This window comes from Empidonax traillii, unplaced genomic scaffold (assembly GCF_003031625.1).
Source record: "Empidonax traillii isolate 1590-97213 ecotype Southwest subspecies unplaced genomic scaffold, ASM303162v1 scaffold308:size980311, whole genome shotgun sequence".
In the NCBI taxonomy this organism is placed as follows: domain Eukaryota; kingdom Metazoa; phylum Chordata; class Aves; order Passeriformes; family Tyrannidae; genus Empidonax; species Empidonax traillii.
Genome location: NW_020955501.1, coordinates 780203 through 806535, shown reverse-complemented (window position 1 = coordinate 806535; position 26333 = coordinate 780203). Strand labels below are relative to the sequence as shown.

The 26333-nt window shown below is 44.8% G+C and overlaps 1 protein-coding gene across 2 annotated transcripts in view; it reads right to left on the bottom strand.

The window, feature by feature from the left end:
• Positions 1-478: 478 nt before the first annotated feature.
• LOC114061036 (transmembrane protein 132D-like) overlaps positions 479-26333 on the bottom strand; it is a 226833-nt gene continuing 200978 nt past the window's right edge. For both annotated transcript variants that reach the window (XM_027891042.1, XM_027891041.1), the window contains 4 exons: positions 9102-9307; positions 7738-8011; positions 6153-6344; positions 479-3350 (listed from right to left, as the gene is read on the bottom strand). In XM_027891042.1, coding sequence (XP_027746843.1) covers positions 2175-3350; positions 6153-6344; positions 7738-8011; positions 9102-9307 — 1848 coding nt within the window. In that variant the 3' untranslated portion in view covers positions 479-2174. The remainder of the gene's footprint in view (positions 3351-6152; positions 6345-7737; positions 8012-9101; positions 9308-26333) is intronic.

Below are 26333 nucleotides of genomic sequence, written 5' to 3'. Positions count from 1 at the left end.
TCGAGGAGAGGTGCTGAAAGCAAGCAAAGAAAGACCATCTGATGTGCCAGTCCTGATCTCCAAAGTTTTGGCCATACTTGCTTGCCCTATTTACACCTACCCTTTTAAAAATGCCTTAAAAGGCGCTCAGCCCAACGTGGATCTTCCCAAAGAGGAGGAAAACCAGAAACCAAAAGCAGAAACTCAACGTACCGGGCTTTAAGGCTAAAAATAAGCATGTGGATTTATTTGCAAATAATAGCTTCAAATCTTGGAAGGGTGGCTTGGTGCAAATACATTTGTGGCACAACATGCTGTTGGTGTTGTATGTTCTCCCCCCAACACTGCACAGTGTAAAACTTTGTGAGTAGATTGTACCATGAGCCTCTGAGGATTCATCAAAGGACACATCTCCATATTGTTGCCAGTCTCTTTAAGGGTAAACGTTCTGACAGTGGAAGGAAAGAGGCGTTCAGAGTAGGAAAAAAAAAGATGAAGCCACTAAAATGCAAATTTTATTCACAGTTGGCATGTTTATAAATATATATATTACATTCTTACAATCTACAGTACATTCTAAATATAGAGGGATCCAATCTAAGTGTTTGTGGGAGGGCGGGCATGTATTAAACTGAGCAACCTAGATCCAATGATGGAAAGAGACTTAATAACAAAAGGAGGGCAAGGATTCACTCTGGAAAATAAAGGAAAACTTGAAATATAAGCTGGATTTTAGTTAGTGCTTTGGCACTTCGCCACTGGCCATTGGAGACTGCTTTTGGACCTCACAAGAAATGTCATGGTTTTAGGGCTGGAGGGCACATTGGCTTGGAAGGGTAATCACTGAAATCCTATCGTATGTACATCCTTATCAGAAGAAAACAAAAGATAACCATCACCTCTGGGAGAAACAAATGTTATCTACCGAGTTTAGCTGTTCAGGTTTCAGTGTTGAATGTGCAGCTCTCCCCTGTGACCTCTAAACGTGCTGAGCAGGGGGGGCTAAAGAGGCAGGAGCAGAAGGAACCCAAAAACCCGACCCCCCCCCCCTCCCCCAGGGGAGGGGACGGACAAAGAGGCAGCTGCTGCTGGTGCTGATTTCAGCACAAGTTACTCTTACCCAGAGAGAGTGGCCAGCTTTGGTAAATGACAGCATGTAAAGCAAGTACCAGTGTGGTACCAACAGGGTCTGTGCTTGGCAAGAGCACACCGTGGAGGAGGGAGTGTGCGTGGAGGGGGAGGAAGGAACCACACGCTGCTTCCAGCGTTGACTGATGCTGGGAAGTGCCCTCAGGATACCAGATGGGGAGCGCTCCAGGGAAAACGGCTGGGAATACAAATTCGAAACAGGGCTATCAAATAAAGTGGGCATTTTTTTAAAAATAGCTCGTTCTCTCAAACTTTCCGAAACTGACCTTCCTTAATACGACTGATATTCTGAGCATAGATTATATCTTCTCCTATTTTACAAATTAAGAAATACTGAAAATTGGCTGGCAAAGTTTATTACCTTGGCATGTACTTAAAAAGAGAGTTTCAGTTTTAACTGTATATGTGTATCCATTCTCAGTGCTTGGGAGGCAAACATGCTGGTTGTTAAACAGCCCAGTTACTCCTTTTCCCCCTCCAGATTCTTTGGAAACTCATGACTCTTCAGCTCTGGGAGCTGCTTTGCTCACGCTGTTGGTTTTTGTCAGCTTTAAATTAATGTTCTTGGATGGATATTCTCTGCACGTGGCTTGGACGACATGCTCTTTCGTGGATCTATTTATTCTGAGACCAATTTTTTGCTTTTAACCAAAGCTTGCAATATTGAACAGTAGAGCTGTGTGAACTTTGCAATATCCAAACTGCACTGGAGTTTGTTATATTTATTGATTTCCTGGGAAAGCTCAGAGAATGAAACCATATTGTTTTGCTAAGGTTTTTTCTCATGTTACCATGTATCAAAAAACCACACACATCTCTCACTTCCATCTCTGAGCACAAAAAGGACTCGAATTTTAAGAGCTGTCCAGGATCTCTGCTCTCCCAGCTGCTTTTGGGTGGCTTCTTGGGGCTCCATGGAGTTATCATCCACCAGCTGATTCTTGTTAGCAATACAACATTTTGCCCCACTACCCAAAATTAAAGGCAGAAGGTGAGTGAAAAACAAACAAACGAACAAACCAAACAAAAAAGTCTTTTGTGTCTCATTACGCATTTTCGTGTAACCTCTCCATATAGTTTTTAAGTTCTTTGCATTCCCCCAGGTCCATATCCTGGCAGACCCATTTAATGTCATCCTCATTACTCATCAAGATTGAGTTGACAGCTGGACACCCATCATCAGAGGAGATGGTGGTAAAGGTGGTGAATTTAACCCGTTTCCTCTTAGAGGTAGGAGAAGTGGTTGGTTCACTTTTCTGTTCTTTCCCTTCAGTGAATGCGGTCTCAGTAGACCTGAAAGATTGTCCATTGGTATTTTTGGTGGCGTTTGTGTTGAGAAGGTACTTGCTCTCTTCATAGTCCACTCCTCTGTCAATGGCTGTGATATGTTCATCTTGCTGGGATGAGAAATTTATGTGATTCTCCAGAAGTTCTGTCCTGTTGCTCAGCCCAACCCAGTCATGAGAGTGGCTCATGCCTTCCTGCTCTTCAAAGGGAACTTGCTTGTTCCTGTACTTCAAAGCAAAAGTGACACAATTGATAAGGAAGACCAGGATTGCCAGGCAGAAGACTCCCAGGAGAGCATACATCCCTATCTCCAGGTCGCTGAGCCCCCTGGGCGACTGCACCAGGTCATTCTCTTCCAAGTCCCCGTTGTTTCCGGGCAGATCCACCTGCGCGGGGAAGCTCGTGAAGTCTATCGGCATGTTCTGACTGTCATCATCCAGGAGGCTTTCTCTGTCTTCTTTTCTACTTAAAATAGACCTCTGGGTGGTGGTTCCCCTGCCCTGCTCGTGGCCCATGGAGGAGCTGTAATAGTGACCATCCCCGCCGGCTCTTTCCTGCAAAGTGTTTTTCTGGCGCCGGTCACTGGCGTGATTTTCCTGGTGGACACCAGCACCCCTGTGTTTGCTGTCGCTGATGTTGGGGTTGGCATCACCCTGCCCAAACTTGACTTTAATGCTCCCACTTCCAACAGCTAGGATGCTCTTCCTTTTGGATTTCTGGCATGACTCACTGATCACCATCTCCACCTTCACCAGTGTGCCCTGGCCTTCTGTCTCGGCAGCAATCACGGGCCACTTGAATTTGGGGTCGTGGTGAATGGAGACCACCTTCTCATCCAGCGATGTAGCTGACAAGGAGAAGTCTTTGGAGTCATAAATATCCAGGGGCATGACAGATCCATCGCTGAACTGGATCCAGCAGCTGATGGCCGCTTCCTGTGGGACATAAAACAATTATACGTACACTGAGAATAAACACCGAGGGAAATACATCTGTCCTGTTCCCTCCTCCTCGCCGGATCCATATACCATTTGTAACCAGAAAAGAAATAAATAGGGAGAGCAATAAAATTAATATCCTGCCAAGATGTGAAGAGAAATACTAGTCTAAAACACTCATTGATAATAAGATTTGTTTCCACAAAGGTGCTTAAAGGAGCTGTATCCCCTGGGCTCTGCAGAATCTACTTCAGCACCATAATAAATTGCATGTCAGAAAGCATTACCAGTGACTGAGATCATTTACTGTTGTATATTTAAATGAAAAAAAAATTACATTATTTCTAAACTGCTTAAAATACAAAGTCTCCTCTTATTACATTCAACACATCTTAAAAAATACCTGAAACAGCAAGCGGGTCCATACATGGCTCCACACCTTCACTCCTTGATTTTTGTCTCTCAAATTAAATTAGTGGATTGCACAAGCAAAGTAAACCAATCAGTTGCTTCTTTAGGAAGTGGCCAGGGTAATTTTCATGCTTGTTAGCAATTAAAAGCAAGACAATAATAAAGTTTAATCTTGTGTCACAGCAATGCAGATTGTGTACTTCAGAGGGCAGGGAGGCTTACTGACTGTAAATGAATCTGACCCTAGTACTAATTCTGTAACAGAATGTGCCTAATGGTGCAGCATTCCTGGGAACTTTCACTTTTGGTTTCTGACTTGAAACATTTTAAAGTATCCTCATGTTTCAGAAAACATATGCTCAGCCATTGCTGAAAATCAGGTCCTCTAAGGACTCTGAAAAAAATCTTGGCATTCATACATTGATCATTTACAGACAAAATTCAAGGTGCTCTGCTGGAATCTTATTTCCTGTTTCTGATGGCCTGGCTTGTCCTGTTTTGATTTGATATTTGCACCTTATTAGGCACTGGAGAACCCACACCAGACAAGACTCCTGGTTTGATCAGTGGATTCTTTAGTGTCTGAAACGAGACGAGCTTTTGCCTCATGAGAACTGGGATCCCCCTTCTCTGAGAGACTGAGACAGACAGACACCCAACCAACAGATTAACTTGCAGAAGCTGTAACAAAAGTCCTGTTTCTTTAAATAAGCAGTTTTTCAAACAGACAGTATTTACATTCTAACTCCACACATGCATAGAGAATAAATATATACGATTATCTTTGAAATTGCTCCCAGCACAAAGTCATTCACCTGTTCATAGCACGGAGAATGAGCTTCCTGTCTTCTGGGATTGTACCATGCATAATCTACCGGCCTGATTCCGAAATCCTTACAGCCACAAAGCTCCCCCTGCTTCAATGGGAGATTTGCTTCTGTCTCTATTTCAGGACAGAGCCCTAAGACTTTGCTGACACTGTCATAAATCCCTGCTTTGTGTTTATTAATCTTTGGATGTTTCTTGAAGGCCGAGTGGAATTCATGTCATCAACTCTCATCCTCCCACTGTGTTGCTTAAACCTGCATAATCATTTATTAATTTTTGCATTGCTTTGCTTACAGGGATTGTGCTCTGAAAATCCTGGCCTAAGCAAAGGAGGGAATCAGGTGCCTTCCAAAAGAGAGTCAACCCTTGAAGGGTGGAGGGCACACACCTTCCTTGTTGGCTTAATATCCAAATGCTGTTCTGACTGTGCCCCTGCATCCAGGGAACTGAAATACCAGTGCTCAGCACCAGGGTGGGAATAAAAATCATCAATCCCCGCTTTTGGGCTGATTTCAAGGCAGTTTGTTTAACTCCCCATGTCAGCACTGGACAGCTCACTGGCCTTATTTCCAGCTGCCTGGCATCGATTTCTTAACTCCTGGAAGACTATGGGAGCCTGATGTTTATCACCCTGTAAAGGCAGCAGTCCTGCATTATTTCTCATCCTGCATCCCAAGGATAAGGCTCCATGATGAATTAAAGCATCTCAGCAGTTGGCCAGACTTCAAACCAGCATGTCATGATCATTTACCTTTAAAGCTCAGAACATGTTCAAGTGTTAAGAGCCCGGTGCATCCTTGACGTTAAGTCCCAGACTGATGGATTTGGGCTGGAAAAATGGTTAAGTTTCAAATGTATACAGAAGCACAAGGACAAACACGAAGCAGGGACTGATGGGGACATGGCAAGGTCCAAAAGCCCTTGGTAACTGTTGGTTCCCTAATACAGGAACTAAGAATAATAAGGGGGAAAAAAATGGTTTATGAAATCATGAATCAGGAAATGAGTCAGTGATGCTGATTCATATTCTAGTAATGAATCAGAATGAAAGGGATGTTCCCTGACTTCTTAAAGTGCTCACAGAAAGTAACTAAGAGAAGAAGAGTTTGGCATAATGCAAAACACTTTTTCACATAAAGATGGAATTAAAGGGTTGATTTGGATACCTGTGGTGGGAGATTGAACTTGGCAATGTAGTTGGCAATATTTTCTGTGATTTATTAAGTGCTGGATGGGACAGGAAGGGCATGTTTGTGCATGTAAGGGGTTTGCTGTTGCTTAATTATGAAAAACATCAGTGAGTTGTCTGTGTTATTTATGGGATGCAGACATGACAGATGGGCTGTTTGGTGACTGGGTTGTTCAAACATAGTGACATTTCACTGAGATCTTTATTTTTCTGTTAGGGCACTCGGTGGCCCTCAGAAAAGTCTCCCTAAGCAAAATGTTTCATTAGCATACTATTAATGAAAATCTGCTTGATTCCATGAGCTGGTAAAGTCAGACGTGGTGCCTCAGAGTGGTGTCCTTCCACACCACAACACATCTGGGCAACAGTACCTGCTTTGGGGACTGGAGCAGCTCCTGTGCCACTGCTGTAGCAAAGATGGCCTTGTTGCTTCCCGGGCTGAGCTGCAGAGAGAGTGACAGTCCAGTCACCAGCTGCACTCCCAGGTCAGTTATTGTCACCTTCTCATCCAGAACTGTCACTGTCTTCTCGGCCAAGATGGCATCTGAAAGGGGGGACAGGATCTGAAAAGAAACACTGAAGTTAGCAACAGCCATTTGGCACAGCAGCAAGAGAAACAGCAACACTGAGCTCCTGTAATACAGATAAGGGATATTTATGGTAATGGAAAGAATCCCTCACAGCAGACAGACACTATTAAAATATGATTAAGAACAGCTAGTCACATTTTATAGCTCTTCTGCAATAATAGGGGGCTTATAACACCTTTTACCAGCGTAATTGTGATCAGCTATGCCATTCAGCTCAGACACATGCTAACAAGTATTAACTCTGCTTCACATGTATTAACTATTTGTAAATGTGATCTTTATGTGAAATGCAAGTATTTTATTAATGATCACGGTTTTAGGCAGTATAAGTACAATTCAATCTGTAGGTTTAAATAAAATCTACTCAATAAATGGCATTTATTTCTGTCCTATGGAAAGAAAGGTTAATGTGTTGTTACAATAGCTACTTATGGTCCTGTATACAATGTTGACAGAGGAAATTTGTTTTGGTTAAGAAAATATGCACAGAGGTCAATGCACTGATACATGACATCCAGAGATGCTCATTAGCAAGCAAGTTGAATTTAATGATCCATATAGGGTATAGAGCACTTTGGAAGCAGTTTTTAAGAGGTATTTTTCTAAATATAACTTGTTCTCAGCTTTTTTCCTGTGAATTTTTCTTTCCAGAGTTTTATGTGTTTTTGTTGGAGCACTGTTAAGTCCCAGAGATTCTGGAAAGTCTTTCAGAAAATCTTTAGAGATTTTTCAGAAAGCCAAAAATCTCAAATCCCATTTCTCCAGCCCTGATGACCTTGTTATCAACAGGTGTGATGGTTGTTTTCTGCTTTGACAGTTTGGGATGATGAGCATGTCTGGACAGCTACATTTTTTTCCCTGTTCCAGTGTTTCATAATGTGCTTTCCACTTTGTAATATCACTAAATTAATATATCTCTCTCCCCTTCCCCTTTTTCTTTTCTTTTAATTAATATTTGGATTAATATTCCAGTCTCAGTTCCTTAACCAGCACTTTTTCCTTTGCTCTGTCAATGCAGGCTTTGAGAAGACTGAGCTGTTTCATCAGCTGCCTGCCTTGTGATAACCTACACACTGGCTACAGGTTCAAAAACAGCCCGAGACAAAAGTAATCACAAAAAGCCTCTGAATATACAAGTTTGACCAAATTAAATAAAACTGCTATCTACTTTACTGTGGGGCACAAAATAAGAAGAGAAAACCATCTCTCCTGTGTCTTCCAGTCCTTGCTGCAATTCTGTCCCATTCAGAAATTCATGGCTCCAGTTTCTGTTGTTAATGATGTTAATATTAACCTCTTCAACACCTCAGTTCCCAAGGTGGTGGGTTGTTGGAGGAAAAGGAACAAGTGATTCATTTTCCCCTACCTGAATGGTTGTCATTCCCAGCTCCAGCCCGACCAGAACCTGTCCGTCCTGCAGCTTGGCGATTCTTGGCTCCTCCACCTGCATGAAGTCCCTCACCAGGTCAGTGATGTCAATCTGCCAGTCAGATCCCAGCAAGAAGCTCGTCTGCCCACCAGGGTCTGAGGCTTCGGCCACAAACTGGGTGAGGACTCTCACCATGGCGTGCTGGTACTGCAGGGCACAGCCCCTGCCCTTCCGCTCATCCTCCTCCTCATCCTCGCTGTCTCTCGCTGGCCTGGGAGGACACCAAGAACAAGAAATTAGTTCAAACTGCTGTTGGGAGAGCTTGGAAGAGGAGAGCTAATGCTGATATAAGTCTGCAGCCTGGCTGCTGGACCAAGTTTTGTCCATCAGTGCTTTCTGAAGTCAGTCAGGTTCCCCCACTTTTATCCTGTTTTCCTTGTCCATAACTGAGACCTCCAGCCTGCCTAGACCTTCAAAACATCAGCTGAAATCACCAACAAGCTTCCCTGCCTCATTGCCCTCTCCAAATATCTCCCATGATTTCCCCTGCCAAGTCCTTACTTGCAGGACCTTCACGCTTTTTTTTCTGGATCTTCCCATAAACATCTTTTGTGTTGCCATGGAAATCTCCTCTGCACCTGCACACACATCCCTCTGTGCATGGTGTTCAGGTTGAAATCACATCTCCACCGAAATCTATTTGCTTTGATACTAACTGATAACCTGGTAATAAATGTCTTCATAGGCAGGTGGGAATCCCAAGTGCCTCCTTTATCAATTTGTGCTTCTTGTTCTTAATAACACTGACAACAGATGCAGCCAGTGCTGACCTACCTATATCCATCCCCTGTCCTGTCACTCACATGCCACTGACCTGTGGGTACAGACAACACCTTAAAGCCCTGTTGTAAGAGTGTCCTGACTTTGGGACACCAACCAGTGCCACTGCACCCTGCAGTGATATGAAACAGGTATGTGCTCACTGTGACCACTGACAATGAATGCATTAACTGCCAGGACCTGTGAAGAGGCTGGAGACTCATCACCCTTGCCAGGGCTGGTCCTTGCTGCTGTCTTCTTGCTGCCTCGTGCCTGATCCCACCTAACTTGACCAATTGGCTCTTCCCACCTCAGTCATTAGTGCTATAAAAGGAAATTGATTTCCAATACAGCATCATGCAACCTGCAGTTTCCATTTCCCTTATAAGTCCAGTGCAGGAGCCTATTGAATAAATGTCTGGTGACCTTCAAATTTACAGCAGAATTGCATTAAGGCCAAATGAGCATGTTCAGATCCACTGGCCCTGACAGGTCTCTGGCAAGTGCACAGCCCAGAATGAACATCCTCTAATGAAACCTACCTCTTATTAGAGATGATGGGGACTCTCCACCCCTTGATCTGATTTAGTTCAGTGTCAGAGACCTCTATCTGCAGCGGGAGACGAGGAACCCAGACTGTCATTTCTAAAGGGGCACTCAGATGCTGGTAAGTAAAATTAACTATGACATTCACTTTGCCTTTCATTTCCTTCCCATTGACAAAGACATAGTCGCATCTGTCAGAAACCTGAAAAAAAAAGGAGAAGGAAAAAGAAAATTAATGAGTCTCTCCACAAATTACATGCTGGGAAAGTGGGTGGGAAGAAGAGAAAGGATCTAGATTTAAACCAACTCCACGTTCAGAGGACAACTGGGAATAGCAAGAAAGGTTCCTGGTATGCCCTTAATAGCCTGTATAATTTGGCATCATTTGAACAGGCTGGTTCTTTCTTCTCCTATAAACATTTCCAGCATAATTCAAGATAAAAGAACTGGTTTTTTGGGTCCTTAATTCCCACTCCAACAGCAGGATAATCCCAGAATAATGGCAGTGAGAGAGGATTCTTCTCCTTTCCCCAAAGCTCAGTAAGACTCTCCATTCCTCCTGCCCTACCTTCTCTGCAACCCAAGGAACACCAAACACCTGTGGGGAGGAACAGGTACAGAGAATTGACCCCAAACTGGGACAGAGGGTTCTTCAAGAGTCCCATTGCAGGTACCAGGGCATGGGGCGATCACAACCAAAAACTGATTACAGGGCAGAGCTTCATCCCTGCTGCAAGGCTGACAGAGGCCTTACACAACACTTGAGCAGAAGCTCAAGCTAGTCCTGATGTGTCTTATTTATTACCTGCAGCTCTGGACATCAATATTGCAGAGAGTTAGTAAATCTCACTCAAGCCATTTCGCAGCTATTGCGAGGATCTAGGTGAGCTGACAGGACCTGCTCATTACAGTTAGTTAAAATATATGAGTAAATGTACTCGTCAAATAATTTATTAACTACCACTTTACCGTGCTGACGATCTGAAGGAATGATCTATTAAAACCCTGAACTCTTTTCACAATCCATTACCAGCCAGGCCCTCTATTCTGTGCCATCAATGTATTTAATATTTCTCACTCCAGAACGTATAGCCTCATCCTCAGCTGAATTTAATGCCATTTTCTACTTTTCTGTTTAAATGCTAAATGAATTTAAATCGTATTTAAATATCACCAGCTTTTCTGGGATAATTTGCATTTCTAATATTATTATCATTAAACAACAACAACAACCCCCTCGCAGACAGATCCATAGCAAATCCATTTCCATCCTTGCTTGTCTGAGCCTAGGTAATGCACCAGCAAAGGTTATCATGGCTCTTGCAATGTCTCTCTCTTCTGTTTTAAGGTCAAACTCTTGCAGTTGCTGTTGGTTTCAGCAGGAAAGTAAGGAGTTTGTTTACAGGCAGATTTCTGTTTTTTTGGGATAGTCTCGTGTTAGCCTGTTTTACACCAGCTCTTAACAGCTCCAATGTCAGGGATCTCAGGGATCCAATCTCACTGTGCTGCACAGCAAGACGGCGTAGCTGCTGTCACAAAAGCCTCAAAACATGGGGGTACAGAACCCAAGGGAGGGACCTCCCAGCAGGGAGCTGAGCAGAGACACAGCCTGGCCCTGGCTGGGGCCTCTGGCACTGGAGTGACACCCACTCCATCCCAGTGCTGATCCAAACTGGCCTGGGCTGAGGAAGATGAGACTTGGCAGAACTCCGGGAGAAGCTCCGTGTGAGCCCGCAGAAACGGCTACAGGGAAGGCTGGAGGCATGAGAACAGTCCCCTTCTGGGAGCAGCATGTCTGGGCAGCAGCAGCAGAGCAGACGTTGTTCTTGCATCCTCTCAGAAGGCAGGATAATGCGAGTGTGATATTTTCAGGGCAAGAACTACATCATCCTTCCTACCTGCAGTGTCTAATAGCCTGTCCGACAGGCAGGAAGTGAGAAGACCTTCAGGCAGCGCCTGGTACATCTGCTCCTTCTCCCACCTTGCTTCTGTAAGTGGAAATCATCTGCTCCTCGCTGGCACTGCGCTTATCCCTGATGCCTTCTTGTATTTTAAGTGCTGTTCTCACACCAGACAACTCTCGTACGTGCTAATAAGCTTTGTCTGCTGCTTTCTGCCTTTCCTCTTTCCCCTGAGACACCAGTGAGAAGAGAAACTGGGCAGAGCCTCAAAATGCTGATTTCCACCGGAGAAGCAACAGATAAAGCTGAAGACAGAGTGGCCTCAAGGTCACACTCAGGCCAGGAGCTGACTGCCCTGAGGTCCTGCACTTGTCCTTGTGCTCTGCAGGCTGGACCAGAGGCACAAGTGAATGGTCTGAAGACAAGGATTTTCCTGAGCAGCACATGGGTATCAGGTAACAGCTCTGTGTGACTTCCTCACCAGCTCTGCTTCCAGCTGCCAACACCTACATTCGTGAATCTTAGCTAATTAACACATTAGGCAATTAAACGTTCCCATGGGTGACAGACCTAGGACTGAAAACGTTTCCTAGTGACTGAAGGCAACAGGTGAACTACTGTGCTGCAAATCAGAGTTCAGGGATGAGTCCAAACCACTGAGTGGAGGTGCTGGAGCCCTGCTCCCCCGCAGACCTGCCCTGCTCTGCACTTCACCAGGGCTGCTTCACTGTCTGAACAGTGACTTTTGAAGCACACACAGACAGCACAGGTGGGATTTTGCTGCTGGTTTTATTAGTCTGTTAACATGTGAGGAGCAATTCAGCACATGGAGGCTTGAACACGACTGAGACTCTCTCCAGCCGTGGAGATAACTGCTGAATTATGCTAGCAAGAGATGGGAATCAGACTCTCAGATTTTAAAGCCATTAATGCTCAAGCAATAACAAGAGGAAGAAAATCTGGCAGGCAAATAGACCTCAACTCCAACTTTATCAGCATTTACTGCAAAAAGAGAGTTGAAAAAAGAATCCATCCCTAAAAACCTACCACATGAAGGATTAAACAAATACCATGACCTTGTGCTTTCAAGATTATTATTTATAAAACAAACTGATGGTCAGGAAAAAAATGACTGTGCTTGGGATACCCACTTGTGCCTGTTTCCCTTGCTGTAAGTGAAGTCAGCAACAACTATGAGCTCATTCAGTTCCCAGCCAGCCCTTCACCGCTTGAATGAATAAGCATCACTGTTCTGCTGCAGTTTGCATGCAGCCCTAACAGAGCAACATCAAAACATGGGGCAAAGTACAGTACATTTTCATAAATCAGGCCAGCACACTCAGAAGCAGGTCATCAATAGACAGGCAGATTAGCCATGCCCACGTTGCTGCAGACACATCCGAACTATTCATCTTCCAGCACAAGAGGAGGACTAAAAAGATGCAGGGGAAAGAAGAAAAACTGAGCTTCTCCTTCCCTTTTGAAACCGTGCTTTTCCAAGTTGCCTCTTTGGAAAAGAGTTTGAAAATCTTGCGAAACGAGTTCGACGGGGCTCAGCCGAGCCTCGCAGGACAAACAGGCACACGAGGGAGGCCCCAGCACGGGCAGCTCAGCTGCTGGCAGGCTGTGGGCTGTCCCTGTGGGTGGCACAGCGGGGCAGCCACCGGGTCCCCCCTCCCCTGGCTTCTCCTTGCTTGTAATTGATGGGAACAGCACAGAGAAGCTTCTCCTGCCACCTCCTTTTCCCAGCCCCTCCCTTCCTCCTGCCTCTGAGTTCTGATATCTCGAGGATGGCAACTCCAGTTTACAGTAAAGGTGACAAGGGCTCAAGAGAGAAAGAGTGGATTTTCCCTTTACTGTTAATGTACTGCTGGAATACATCTCTGTGTTGTGGCCAGTGGAATTCAAGGACATTATAATGCCATTAAACCCTTCTGGTGCCGTGCTCCCTTGCTAAAGCTTTCCTGGGCTTTGTGAGCTTTTCACACAACTACACTGAGCTGACTTCCATTAATTAAGGGAGGCTGTGCTTAGCGTTCACAAGATGCTCCAGAAATCCTCTCAATACAGGGCACTTTTATCTCTTGAGGGAACTGAGGTTTGAATGGCTTTTTTTTGGGCGTGGACTTGGTGGGTTATAAAAGTGCTTTGGGTTTCTTTTGGCTCCTGCAGGTCCACCTCTTTTCCTTACATCAGTGAACAGCTAAGACAGCTTCCTCTGAGTCACACACACACACACACATCTCTAATCACTGTGCACCAGGGCACCGAGGGCAGAGGTCTGTCCCTGACTGCCAGCACAGCACAGAATCAGGAATTAGATTTCCAAGTGCACCATGTCTATACCAAACACGTAGCTCCTGGCAAGCTGGATGTTGAGTTCAATCATCAGGGCTGCCAAAATGCACAGGGTGGAATATTTCAGATGTGCTCAGCATTGCACTGAACCCAAACCCCCCAAGTCCTATCGTTAGAAAAGGGAATCGAGTTCAGTCGCTGCTGCTTCCTGCTATAAATCCTTGTTGTAAATGTGCAGTCCCCAGCCCCACGTGCAGCTCTGTGCAGTGGGTACCTCAAAGCTGAACCCGAAATTCAGCTGGTAGCCTTGCAGCTGGGGAGGGGGAACACAGAGCTGTTTCCCTGCAAACAAACACTGACTAGAAAAGGAGGGGGCACTGCTGGTCCAAGGCACCTTTTTTTAAGGTTTACTTTAAAAGCCTGTTTGAGTTGTTTGAAAAGGAGGCATCTCTGACCTTTAAGACTCCTCACATTCTGTATGCTCTTAGGTTGTGATCATGAGCAAGAGAAATTAGTTTTTATTAATTTCTGATATTTGATTTCAGAGTTTGCTACATTATCTGCGGAAAAAAACCCTCTTGGAAGCCTTTTAGTAGCAGGACTTCAGCCAGTCTGGGAAAAACATGGAAAGAAGCAGTAAGGCCCCTCACAAATCACACACAATCCCTATCACACCAACCTCCTGCATCCTGTTCTCCAGTGAAGACTGTTCCCATCCCTTTCCTAAAAGGGTTTTGCTACTTTTCCCATTATCCTCTTGCAGACACTGTCTGTGGGAGGCATGAATTTGCGTGGCTGACTATTCCTTTGCTCCTGTAAACCCTGTGTTAGCTTTGGGCTGAAGAGAATCCAAAGATCTAATGGGAGGGAGGGAAAGGGGAATGTATATCCTAACTCCCAGGAGAGGTGCCCAGCATTTCACTGCTAGCTCCCAAAAATAGCTGTATCAGTCTTTCCCCACCTCATTATCATTATTAAATTCCCATGGGGTAACAGTGAAACCCTCACAGGAAACTGCTTTTCTGCTACAGTAATTCTGTTGGAACTCTTACGAAGTCACAGCTAATAAGTCTTTGAAAATAAGATGTATCTTGAGCAGTTCAGGTCTAGACATTTCAAGGGTGGCCAATTAGGAAAGTCAGTCTCTGATATTTCCACATAAAATCTGTATTTCAGAAACACTCTGTGACTCTGTCCCCCATCCATGTTCCTGTAAATGATCCTTCCCCCATACAAGCACTTTCTGTACATAATATACACTTCAAACACAGTCCTGCCACCTTGGCAAGCTCATGGGATCTCTTCTGATTTAGCACTGCACACATTTTCCTTGGTCTACCAGCATAAATGGGGATATTTAGTAATGTAAGTTATGATAATGAGTCCTGCCTAAATCACTGCTGTCAGAAGAAGAATGGGGGACTCTCTTCTAACCATTAAAAATGAATGAGGAGGGACATAAATAAGCAAAAGCAGCTCATTTGAGCTATAAAAGACTCCAGAACACAAGCTGTGTACCAAGGTACAAAAGGATGAGGCCATTATTAGTTCTATAAGTCACTTATAAATGACTCAGGGGAGGAGGAGTCACCTTTAATCACCCGCGCTTAACCTGAGGGGTTGGAGTGAGACTCGTTACCGTGAGAGCTGAATCCAGCCCAAAATTAGGCAAGGCAGAGACAAATAACCATAATGAAGCTGCAGCACAGGGGGTAGATCAGCCCTAAGCCCACGATATGTCTCGAGAAGGGACCTGTCCTAGTCTGGGGTTCTGTGAGGATCCTGAAGTTAAGAAATCACTGTCCTCACATCCAATGGCAGCAGCAGATCTGTTAAACCACCCTGGATGCTGCTGGAATTAGGAACAACCACTGAACAGCTGTTCTTGAGGGATAATTACAGCACCTCCCGTGTTGCAGAGGAAAGAAAGTTTTGTTGTTTTTTTTTTTCTTTCCCCCCCGAAAGAAGCAGTAAATGCAAATGGGTGTTGCAGCAAGTTTAGGGATGCTCTTCCTGTTCCTTGGTCACTCAGTGACCTGCAGGTTCAGCAGGATAAACATCCCAAGCTGGGCTGTTCCACAGCTGCTGAAAGAAGAATGACTTGGCCTGAACCCTAGTGATTGGATTCCAGACAGCCTCACCTTGACAGCTTTCCCCATGTTGGGGGATTTACACACATAAGGCTCTTCTTAATTTTAAATATTTTGGATTTTAACTGGGAGGGCTGAAGTGCCTGCCAAAATCCAAACCCACCCTTTCAAAGTTGATAAATGATAGGACAAAGGGGAATGGCTTTAAACTGTAAAGAGTACGATTAAATTAGATATTAGGAAAAAATTCTTCCCTGTGAGGGTGGTGAGGCCCTGGCACAGGTCGCCCAGAGAAGCTGTGGCTGCCCCATCCCTGGAATTGTTCAAGGGCAAGTTGAATGGGGTTTAGAGCAACCTGGTCTAGTGGAAGCTGTCTCTGCCCATGGGAACTGGATGATTTTTAAGGTCCCTGCCAACCCAAACCACTCTCTGATCCTATGAAATGATAAGCTGTATTCTCAAGGCTTCATACCGTGTCATTCTGGTTCTCTGCCCTGCGCAGAAAGATTGTGCTGTTATTAGAGCAGGTGTCAAGTGACTTGTCTGGAATCTGCAGATTCATAAACACCAGAAGCTGCTCTGAATTTTGAAGGTCCTCACCTTCAAAGTGCCCACACTTCCCCACAGTGGTTTTCCAATTGCAGCATGACACCAAAGAACACTGCAATCCACAACTATATCTGCTTTTTTTAACCCAGAGACAAACATCTCCTTTAGTTTCTAAGGGTCTTCAGAGCTTGTTTCCCGCCAGGTTTTCCACAGTGCCACGATGAAAGTGTCACCTAGCACTGCAACAAATAGATTTCAGCAGAGGGCCTGTGCAAATGAAAGGTGTTTTCACTGCACTGATCCACCTGAAGCACGCCAGAGAGCATATTGATTAGGAGAACTCCGATGCCAATTAATTCCTAAGAGATTTTTTTTTTTTTTCAGTTTGTTCTGCAGCTTTGTGGCAAACATCAATATATTATCCTCAGCCAAGTATATTCCCCGAGCGAAACACGCAGTGGGACGTTTCAAAAGGACTTACAATTCTGGGCAAACATCCAAGTGGAGCTGGAAGTTTAATAGTTCCTTTGTGAACGTTACGGATCCAACACAACGTTCGCAGCGTGTTGGTGTTACTGGTTGAAAAATCCCCTCATTAACAATCTCTCCTCAGGAGTCACTTTTTTGGTTTTTTTTCTGGTTTTTTTTTTTTTTTTGGTTTGGTTTTTTTTGTTTGTTTGGTTGTGGGTTTTTTTTGAGGGGGGGCTCTTTTGTTTGTTTGGTTTTTTTTGTTGTTTGTTTGTTTTTGTTTTTTAAATAAAGATTTGGCTGATAAAATTTCAGTAGATTTTTCCACTCAGCCACAGGGCAGGATGTGTCCATGGTGCTGGGTGCCCCTCTCCCATGGGACTGGCGGTCCAGCTGCCTGCAGGATGAATACGCTGGATTTCAAGCAGGCCTTTCAAGACACCTACATTTGCTTTCATTTTTGGGTCACGAAATCCGGTTTCATTTCAATTTCAAATGATTAAAATTATGTAAAAATACCGTGACATCAAGGAAAAGAAGTAATTTTAAAACAAAAATCAAAACATTTCATTTTGGAAATGTCAAAACAAGTTGTTTCCTTGACACAACAGGAACCTGCTAGCATCCTTTTCCTCCTTTTTTTCTGTCAGAGATGAAATTTCAGGAAAATTAGCATAATTTCATGACACTGCTTTACAGGACTCAACATTCTGACTGAATAAACTCTGCCAAATTTTCCCCAATAAGCCTTAATCAACTGGGGCCACAAATGAAAACAGAATCATCACAATGAAACTCTGTTCAATTAAAATCCAATCACATGGAGTCCACGGTACCTTCAGTGCTATTCTCAGCTGCAGGAAGGAAAGTAAAGACACAGAACAACCTTTCCAAAAGCCTGGGATTAATTCCCAACTCCATCACACACTTATTATGTGGCTGTGTGCAATTTATGGAGATCAATACTCTCAAGGATACTGAAGTGTTAACTCCCACCGAACTCCAGGGGAGTTTGGTGGTTAAATCTCTTCAAGAATCCGGGCTTTAATCTCCCTTTGATGTATTTGTAAAATGAGGATGCTATCCCCTTGTTTTAGAGGGATTTTGCAGAGCTTAATCTGCAAGAAACAAGAAGGAGCTCAGGTGCTGGGGGTTACACAACTACATCTTTCTGCTGCTTAAAATGGATCTGTATTTAGAGCTCAGCCCTTCCCCGCCTGACCTGCAGCAGCAGCCACCGAGGGCACGGCACAGGGGATTGTGGCACAGGGCGATGCTGTGTCCCTGGCAAGCAGGCAATGCAAAGAGAATTCAAATGGCTCCACTCCCTCCTGCTGTTCTCCACTCCATTTGCTGCTCTGGCCATCCCTCATTTGCTGTTGGCTGGGCTGCGATTCCTGCCTTCCAGCTGGAAAAGGAACGTGGCCACTTCCTGCCCACCTGCTGCTCCTGATATTCAGTGAGTAGTGATCCTGCCAGCACAGGATAAGCAAAAGCACGAGGCAGCTTTGGTGTCTGCCCCTCCAAACCGGCAGGACAGGGGGATGGCAGCACTGTCACACTGGAGAGCAGCAGAGAGGCAAGCACTGTCTCGTGACTAGACAGAAAGCAAACTGCTGGACTCAGCCCACCTCATGCTTCAGATTTTAGAAGCCACAATTGTTTGTAGTCAGTGTGACAACATGTCCTTGCCTCTGTTAATTGAGTTACATCTTCCTATTTCTCTCTTGATCTGAGAAGCACAAGCACTCTGTATCACTCACTGCGGTCACCCAAGAAAAGTGGGAGAGGAATGACAAACAAATGATAAACAAATCCAGCACCCCGAGCTTTTCATCAGTAAACTGAGAGTACCATTTCTCCCTTCCTTCCAGTAAATCTTAAAGAGGCGTAATGGCAACGGAACAACTTTGCTTCACACTCATGAAAAGAAAGGACACAGGCTGCTCTCTTGCCTCTGGGTAATAAATACTGAGGTCCAAGTGAAGCGGAGCTGATGAAGAATGTGACAAATTGGATGGACTAAACACTAAGGCCAGGCTGTAAAGGGGATGGTCAGATCCAGTCGGTGAAGCAGCACTGGGGACAGGAAGGTAATGAAGGTTCTAACAGCCTGAAATAGCCTGTTCTGTGAGCTGCTCGTGGTGTGTGTGAGACCCCCCACCCCTGGGAGTAGCTAAGAGGAAAATGGACACAACTGCCTGCAAGAACAATCTGACCAGACATACAGGAAGGCAAAGTGCTTCCTGCAACTCCTATACTCCCCCAGAGCAGTGAAGCACTCCAGGAGATGCTGAATCTCCCCAAATGCAAAAGGGCTGGTGAAGGAGAACTGGCAGTGCTGGTGAGGAGCAGTCCCAGTGCTGCCCAGCTCTCCCAGAACACTGGGGCTGGAGCACTCCCACAGCACCCTGACACAAGGATTTCAGACCCAGACTGGGAAACTAAACCACCAGCACCAGTAATGTGTAGTCAGGAGCTCTGGTCTTGTCTATAATTATTGTGACAGTAAAATTAGCGGCGCAAAACATCCAGTTGTCAAATCCAGGGTACTTTATACTCCCACTGCCTATAGGAAACTAACCCCCATTGCTTTCTGTTCCACTTGTGACCCAGCACGCAATTCAGCATCAGATTTCTTTCACTGTACTTCATTCACAAAGGCCAAAAATATTTCAATGTTTTAATTGGCAAAAATACTTCAGTATTTGCTGATCCTACACCTCTTTGTACTATATTTAGCAACAAATCTGTACGGAGGTGAATTTGGCCCCACTACCTGTGGGAGCACCACACTTTTTCTGCCGCCACCCTCACAGCTTCTGGTGGCTTCAGTGGCTGTGGGGCCTTTCCTCTTTTTACAGTGTAACCCCACAGGCAGATGTGGGACTGGGGCTGTCTGAACCTCTGCCACATTTGCACAGTACAATATTTCTGCTGGCTCTGTGCAGTTCTCTTTTTTGGCACTGCCCTCGCATGTAGCACAATTACGTTAACAAGCCTCTCCTTCTAAAGAACTCCTGTTTTCCTCTTCATCACCCTGAGACACACTTCCAGTCACTTCCAATCTATCCCCAGCAGGTCATTTCTGACAGATTGCACGAGTGCAAAGGAGAGCTGTGCCTCACCAGCGAATTCAAATGCCTGTTCCACGGATGCTGCTTCCGAGGGTGTGGGGTGGGAGGAGTGAAGCACGCAGGGTGTGCTGAGCAGTGTGGGTTCTGCAGCTCCTCCACACCCCCCACTGCAACCAGCAGCACCAGATCCCACGGCTGGGCAAGTTGTGTGCTGCAGCTCCCCTGCTCCAGACTGACCTCCCCACTCAGGAGGTCCCCAGCTCAAGTCCCAAAGTGTCAGCCAAGATGGCAACATATCTTTTAAACAAATCCCAAAGAGAAGCCCCTAACTCTCCTCTAAAAGCCACTGAAAGCCTCTGTCCACCTACAAAAAGATTCATATCACATTCTGAGATTTGTATGTTACTCAGAACTGAGAACACGGGATGATTCAACACTGCCTCCAATGAAATGTATTCTTTCTCTGTGAGGAAAGGAAAAAAAAAAAAGATTCTCTTTGAAAGGGTTTTCATAATTTTGTGGAAAACTGCTAACACCCAAATAAAATGTAAAAATATATTTTGCATCAACTGATGTAAAAAGAAATTACCACCCTTATTGTGGTTTTAAGCCTGACTGCTATGAAACTTGCTGTTGGTTTGGCCCAGTAAAGAGAAAGAAATAGAGAAGCCAGCTTAAAATACATTTTCTTTAAGGCTACAAGAGAAATGTAAATTCTTAGAGATTGTTTTGGACTTCTAAACAAGTTAGAAAAAGGCACTGGGCTGATATATTCCCTGCCTCCTTGGATTCACTCATCTCTCATCTCCATCACTGCATTGCAGACTAGAAGCACTGCTATTTCTTTGACAACATTCTCATTTTTCCAGCTTCCAAGAAATCTCTAGACAGGGATTGTCGGTTCTAATTATGCAGCTCGTGCTGCAGCAACAGGTGGCTACCAAAGACTCAGAAATTACACTTTCACCTTTGCAAGTGGATGACAAAGTTTGGCCCGTGGCCTTGACAAAAAAAGCAGCCATAAAGGAGGGAAGGCAGTCATGTGGAACTGGGAAGGCCTGGTTATGTTGGCTCCTCTTCCCAAACTCGTGTGCACCTGGGCTGACTGTGGGCACACCAATCCTCAGGCTGGGAGATCTGGAGAGATTTACAACCTACCCAACCAGCTGAGCACTTGAAGCAACTGAATTATGTTTGTGTGGTGCTGTGCCCACAGAATTTACCTCCATATCCTCCTCCAGAGACTACAGCATTGGGTAGACTCACTAGCTTGGTTATTTCTGTGCCATAAACTGGATTGGATGCTCAAGGATCCAGTCTTTAGTAGAGCTGTTTTCCACCCGTCAAGGGTGACTTTTCTTTGACTCTGGTAAGCTTTGAACTCACCCTAAATGGCCAGCAATTCTTCCCTCGAACAAGAAGTGTCCTGCTCCTCTAATTTCCTTCCAAACCATAATGGGTTATTCATAAATTTTAAGCAGGGACACCACTGAGAACTGATCTGACCCAAGCCAAGCACGAGACGAGACCTCCACAGACTTAAAGGAGGTGAGAGTTACACGGGAGAAGTGACTGAAAAGACCCTGCAGTGAGAAGAGAATGCCAAGATGAAAGGAGGGGAGTTTGAACTCTTCAGGGCTCTCAGACTTCAGTGTCCCACAAGCCCAGATCTGCAGGCAACAACTTGAGCTAAGCCATGTCTGTACTGAACAGAACAATTGACCAAACGCTTCTGAAATCACTCGTGTCACTGAGACACCATCCCGAGCAAGGGCACTGCACTGAAGTCACTTCAACACAGGCAAAAGGAGATGAAATGTGTTTAGCAGTGGCAGACTTCAGTGCTACAGGGACAAAGAGATTTCCATCTTGGTAATAGGATGACTTCAAAGAGTTTTAAGGATCCAGCTCTCTTTCTGATAGAGAGTTTGCCCAGGCAAAGTCTAGTTCTAGTCCTCTGGCAAGTATTCAGATATCCAACATCAGCACTCAGAAGAAAAAGGAAGAATCTGCTGCAATGTACATATATTCATACGTGCATGGCAGGCTCTGGAAAGTTGGCCAACACTCTGAAGTGACAGGAGAAAAATAATGCAACAGCAAAGCACGAAAAATTTCTCAAAGAGACTTATGCCTTTTCAAGCCAAAAACCACTAGCAGAGAAGGAAATATAAGCAGGACTGTGCTCCAACAGCAGAGCAGCAGCCACAATAGACAAGTGCCAGATGAAAGCTGGCACCAGCCAACACGGACAGGCTGAAATGCCAGGGAATGTTTTCCAAACAACACTTGCTGTAAAAGTGACTGCAAAGTTTGTACTGGAATGCGAGAGAGCATCCTCCCCCACAGGAGGTGTGGGCAGGGATGCTGAGCAAGGAGAGGGATTTCTGTCCTCTCCTAACCCATCAACACAACCTTCTCTTCCCCAGTTGCCTGTTTCTGGACAGCTGGAGTTTCCACACCCTGCAGAGCAGGGGTGGCTGTGGGCTCTGACACACGGGGGTCACGCTGTGGCCACGCCTGTGTGAGTGGCAGCAGATTGTCGTGCTGGAGTCAATACACTGCCTGACACACCTGCTTTTAACAAACTCCTCTCTCCAGCTTGACTGCCATCAATCCAGCTCCCAGATATCCCACAGGCTGGGCAGCAGCACCGTTTCCATTAGGCTCAAAGGAAAGGCTCATCATCATTCCAAAATGCCTCCCACCCTCTGCAAACACCTCTGCTGCTACTGCTTACCTTTCATTTTACATCTCTAAACAAGTCCCTGCTGGTGGTGCTGAGCTGAACCCAGGCTCCTCCAGCACCTCTCTGGGGACAGAAATAATCCAAAACCACTTGCTCCCCACCGCAAACAGAGGTCATTATTTTGACAAATTACTTAAATCTCTCTCAGTCAGCAACGAGGACCCTGAATTATTCAGCATGCATCTGTCTTTTCCCCTTACAAAAATGGCCTGTGAAGCAATAAGTGTATTTCACTTGAACCACTTCTGAAAGATGTAAGACAGTTTGGGTTCACTCCAATGCCCCTTGAAGTCAATGGGAGTCTTTCATTTAATTTTCATTTAATTAATTTCATTAAATTTGCAGATGATGCCAAGCTGGGAGGGGTTGTAAGTTCTCTGGAGAACAAGATCGGAATTTAAAATGATCTTGATAGTGTAGAGAATTGCCTGAAATAAATAGATGAGATTCAAGAAAGGTAAGAGCAAAGTATAAAGTTGGATAAAAACAATTAATTGCAGGATGGGGGAAGATTGGCCTGGTGACACCAGTGAAGAAAAGCATTTGAACTAGAAAGAATCTGACTAGAAAGTCTTGAAACTCTAGGGATCACTGGGGACTGCAAGATGATAATTACCAACTGCAGTAATATTTAAGATCCGTTTAGACAAAGGACTTTCAGGAATGTTTTCCACAGCTGCAAATATTGTTCCTTTCATCTCAGTTTGAAAATGTCAGTGATTTTTAAGCCATATATTGAGATATATGATGCACAACTCTTCCTGTCTGTAGTCCATGCATGTTATCTACAAGGAACATGGGGAAATTTCGGGTGAAAAGAGGAACAAGCGTTTCATCTTTGCTCCTCAGATTCAATATTGATCAGAAAGGCAAAAGCAGCTCCTGCTGTACTGGAAAATATGTTTTTCAAGAGAACAGGCAGAACAACAGAGCCCCTGTGAAAGCCACCCCTCCCAGCCCCTCTGAACCTCCAGACAAAAGCAGTGCTCAGCACCCTTTCCGAGGACCTGGAGGGAACTCAAGTCCAGCAACATAATTTATATTGCTGGGATGCAATCAGATAAGTTTGCACAAAGTAAATGTTATTTCAAACTTTCTCCTTTCCTTGTAAGATGTGATAAAATGCTAGGCATGTTGTTCTCACCTGTATTTCTATCATTGGTGGTGATAATTTACATCACTTTGTGGAGCATTCTGATGTGCAAGACAAGCCGCTGCCTCAAAAATTGATCACATTTTGTTAAATCGAGGAGACTCAAAGAAAAAAAATATTAAAAAAGATGGAAGCAAAGGCATCCTGTTTTCCTCAGACAGCTAAACAAAAGCCTGTTTTAGGACCAGTGAAATTACTATGGATCAATACTGTTTCATTTCTGTGTCTCTTTCTTTGCACAGTCAAGTAAAATAACAACAACAATGGTGGTGATGATGAACATTTTATACTTGAACTACTCCCATTATCTAACAGCATTTTAGCCCTTTGCAAAAAAAACCCCTCCTGACAACACTTTGTAAAGCACATCATAGCGAAGTCTCAGTTTTTATGACATAAATGTGTGTCTCTGCATGCATTTTTTCATATAAATATGCATTTATATAGTATAGATATTATTATCCTCATTGTGTGGCTGAAGGAATTAACTGTTTATGAAGCTTTCCCATGGTCACAAAGTGCTGGGGAATGTTATCTGCAAATGCTGCCTGGGATGAAAAATGAAGTCTCATTACTCTGAGGTTTGAGAATAATCAACCAAACTATGAAAATAGCTACATTTAGCATTAATAGGAGAGCCAAGCCAGAAACATTTCCTCTCACAGACATAGTCTAGAAAAAAAAAAAATCGTTAAACAAACCTCACACTCGTGGAATGGATAGGAGTCCAGGTGAGGACTGAAGAGATGCAGTTTCTATTTCATCTCTGCCATTTGACCTCATAAAAGGTTTGTTTGTTGTTTTTTTGTTTGTTTGGTTGGTTGGTTTTTTTTGTTGTTGTTGTTTTGTTTTGTGTGGGTTTTTTTCCCTGCTCTTTCTGTTCATTCATGAATATTTTATTCGTGGCTGTTTGGGCTGTCACAGGACAGTCTCTGGTGAGGAACTGCAGGTTCTGGGCACCGAGACTCGAGACTCGGCACTGTTGGGAGGTGCAGGTGCTTTCAAAAAATAAAGGTACTAAAAGAGACAGCAACAACCATGGCAAGAGCAACCATCTCTGTGTTCCTCCAGCTCTCACAGTGCACAAGGCAACAGACCAGATATGTGGGATTTAGGCTCTGATGTGCTTGGGTCTAATAGTCAGCCAAGCAGAGACAGCTCTTAAAACATGCTCAGGATCAATATAAGATTAGAAAAACATCAGCTTTTCTCCCCATAACCAAAGGGGAGGCCAAACAGTGCCCTAGCTCTCAACCTGTCAGCCCCAGGTAGCTAATGGGGTGACGTGGAAGGGCAGCCAGGTGCCATTTGGCCTGCAAGGGCAGAGCAGCTGATCTTGCTGCCAACCTGAGCACGCAGCTCCTCCAAGCTCCCTCTCACTTTCAAAGAAATGGCAGGAGGAACACATTCAATAAAACATTTCAGGAGCTGGTTTCAGTGAGGGTAAGGAATAGAAGGTGGGGGAGGATAATTTGAAAGCATTTTGTAAGATTTTAGCTGCTTGTTCCCTACTGCCTCTTACGGGAGTCATGCTGCTTTGATCTTCCAAATGCTTTCACACTCTTTCCATCCTGACAACGTATCTATTTACTGCAAAATTGAGGTGAGTCCAGAAGTTTGATATCTGAACTATCTTCAAAAAAAAAACAAGAAGAAAGAATAGCCAGATTATGAAAGAGACTCCATCTGAAAGCAAACTGCCCTGTTGTATCGACACATCTTGCTCATTCTCAGTGTTTAGGAACTGATGATGTTAATAACAAAGCCTCATAACTGATCAAGAAGCCCTGCATTCTCAGTGTTTAGGAACTGATGATGTTAATAACAAAGCCTCATAACTGATCAAGAAGCCCTGATGAAGCTGCATCACGTGTGAAGACACCAGGGTAGAGGAGCTGCAGGAATGAGCAGGGTGGGTCTGTGTGCCCAGTGCCCAGATCTCTTCCAGCAAACTCCTGTTCAGACCTTTCTGACAAATCCTGGACACTTAATGGGACGACTGTACCAGTCAGCAGCTCGTGTCTCCCTTACACGAAGAAACAGGGCTTAAGAAGTCGCAGCAAGACAAGTGGAGCAGTTTTTACAGCCAGGCTCTCCAGGAACTGCTCATGCAGGAGTTAGGTGGATACAGGGAGCGTTTCACTCCTTTCCAGGGTACACGAGGGACACAGCAGTGCAGCCTGTCACATCTCTGGCATTTCACAGACACACTTGCTCTTTTGTACAGACCTCATGGCCAAAACCCAGCAACGCTCACGCATTTAGTGTCAGTGCTGTGCCAGGCATGCTCAGCCTTTAGTGCTTCACTTATGCTAATCCACAAGCCCCTGCATAAGCATTCCCTGGCCTACCTTGCAGGCACCTGGAGCAGCTGGGCAGCTGCACCCTCTCCTCTTGGTTTCCAGACGACATGAATAAACTGGACAGCTCAGCCATATGTGAAGTTCCCTGGAAAAATGTACATGATTGACCCAAGCTCTCGGCACAGCTGGCTGGCAGGAGCTCACCCTGGTTTTATCCTTCCTGCTCACAGTGGGCTCAGTCCACAGCTGAGGACAAGGGCTGAGGATTACTGGGATGGCTCTGAGCTCATCCTGGTGCTGCAGCTCCAGCTGCTCAGCAATGCCTGTGCCATCACTGAGCTGTGCTCAACTTCAGGACCTCCTCTCTAAGAAGTGTTGTGTGTCTGATGAGTGTCACTCACCCCTTCCCAGGCACAGTAAGACTGAGAAGGAGGGAGCCCTTTGCCTGGTGTGGCCCTCAGCAGGCTCCACAAAGCGTTCCAAACTTCTCCAAGAATTACTTGTGAGATTTTCAGGTGAGCTATTAAACTCCCTCTCAGGTGAACAAGGAGATGCTGAGGGACTCACTAAGATTATTCAGACTTTTTTTTCAGAAGGTGATCCCCACCATGAAAAATCACATTATAAGAAGAGAAAAGCT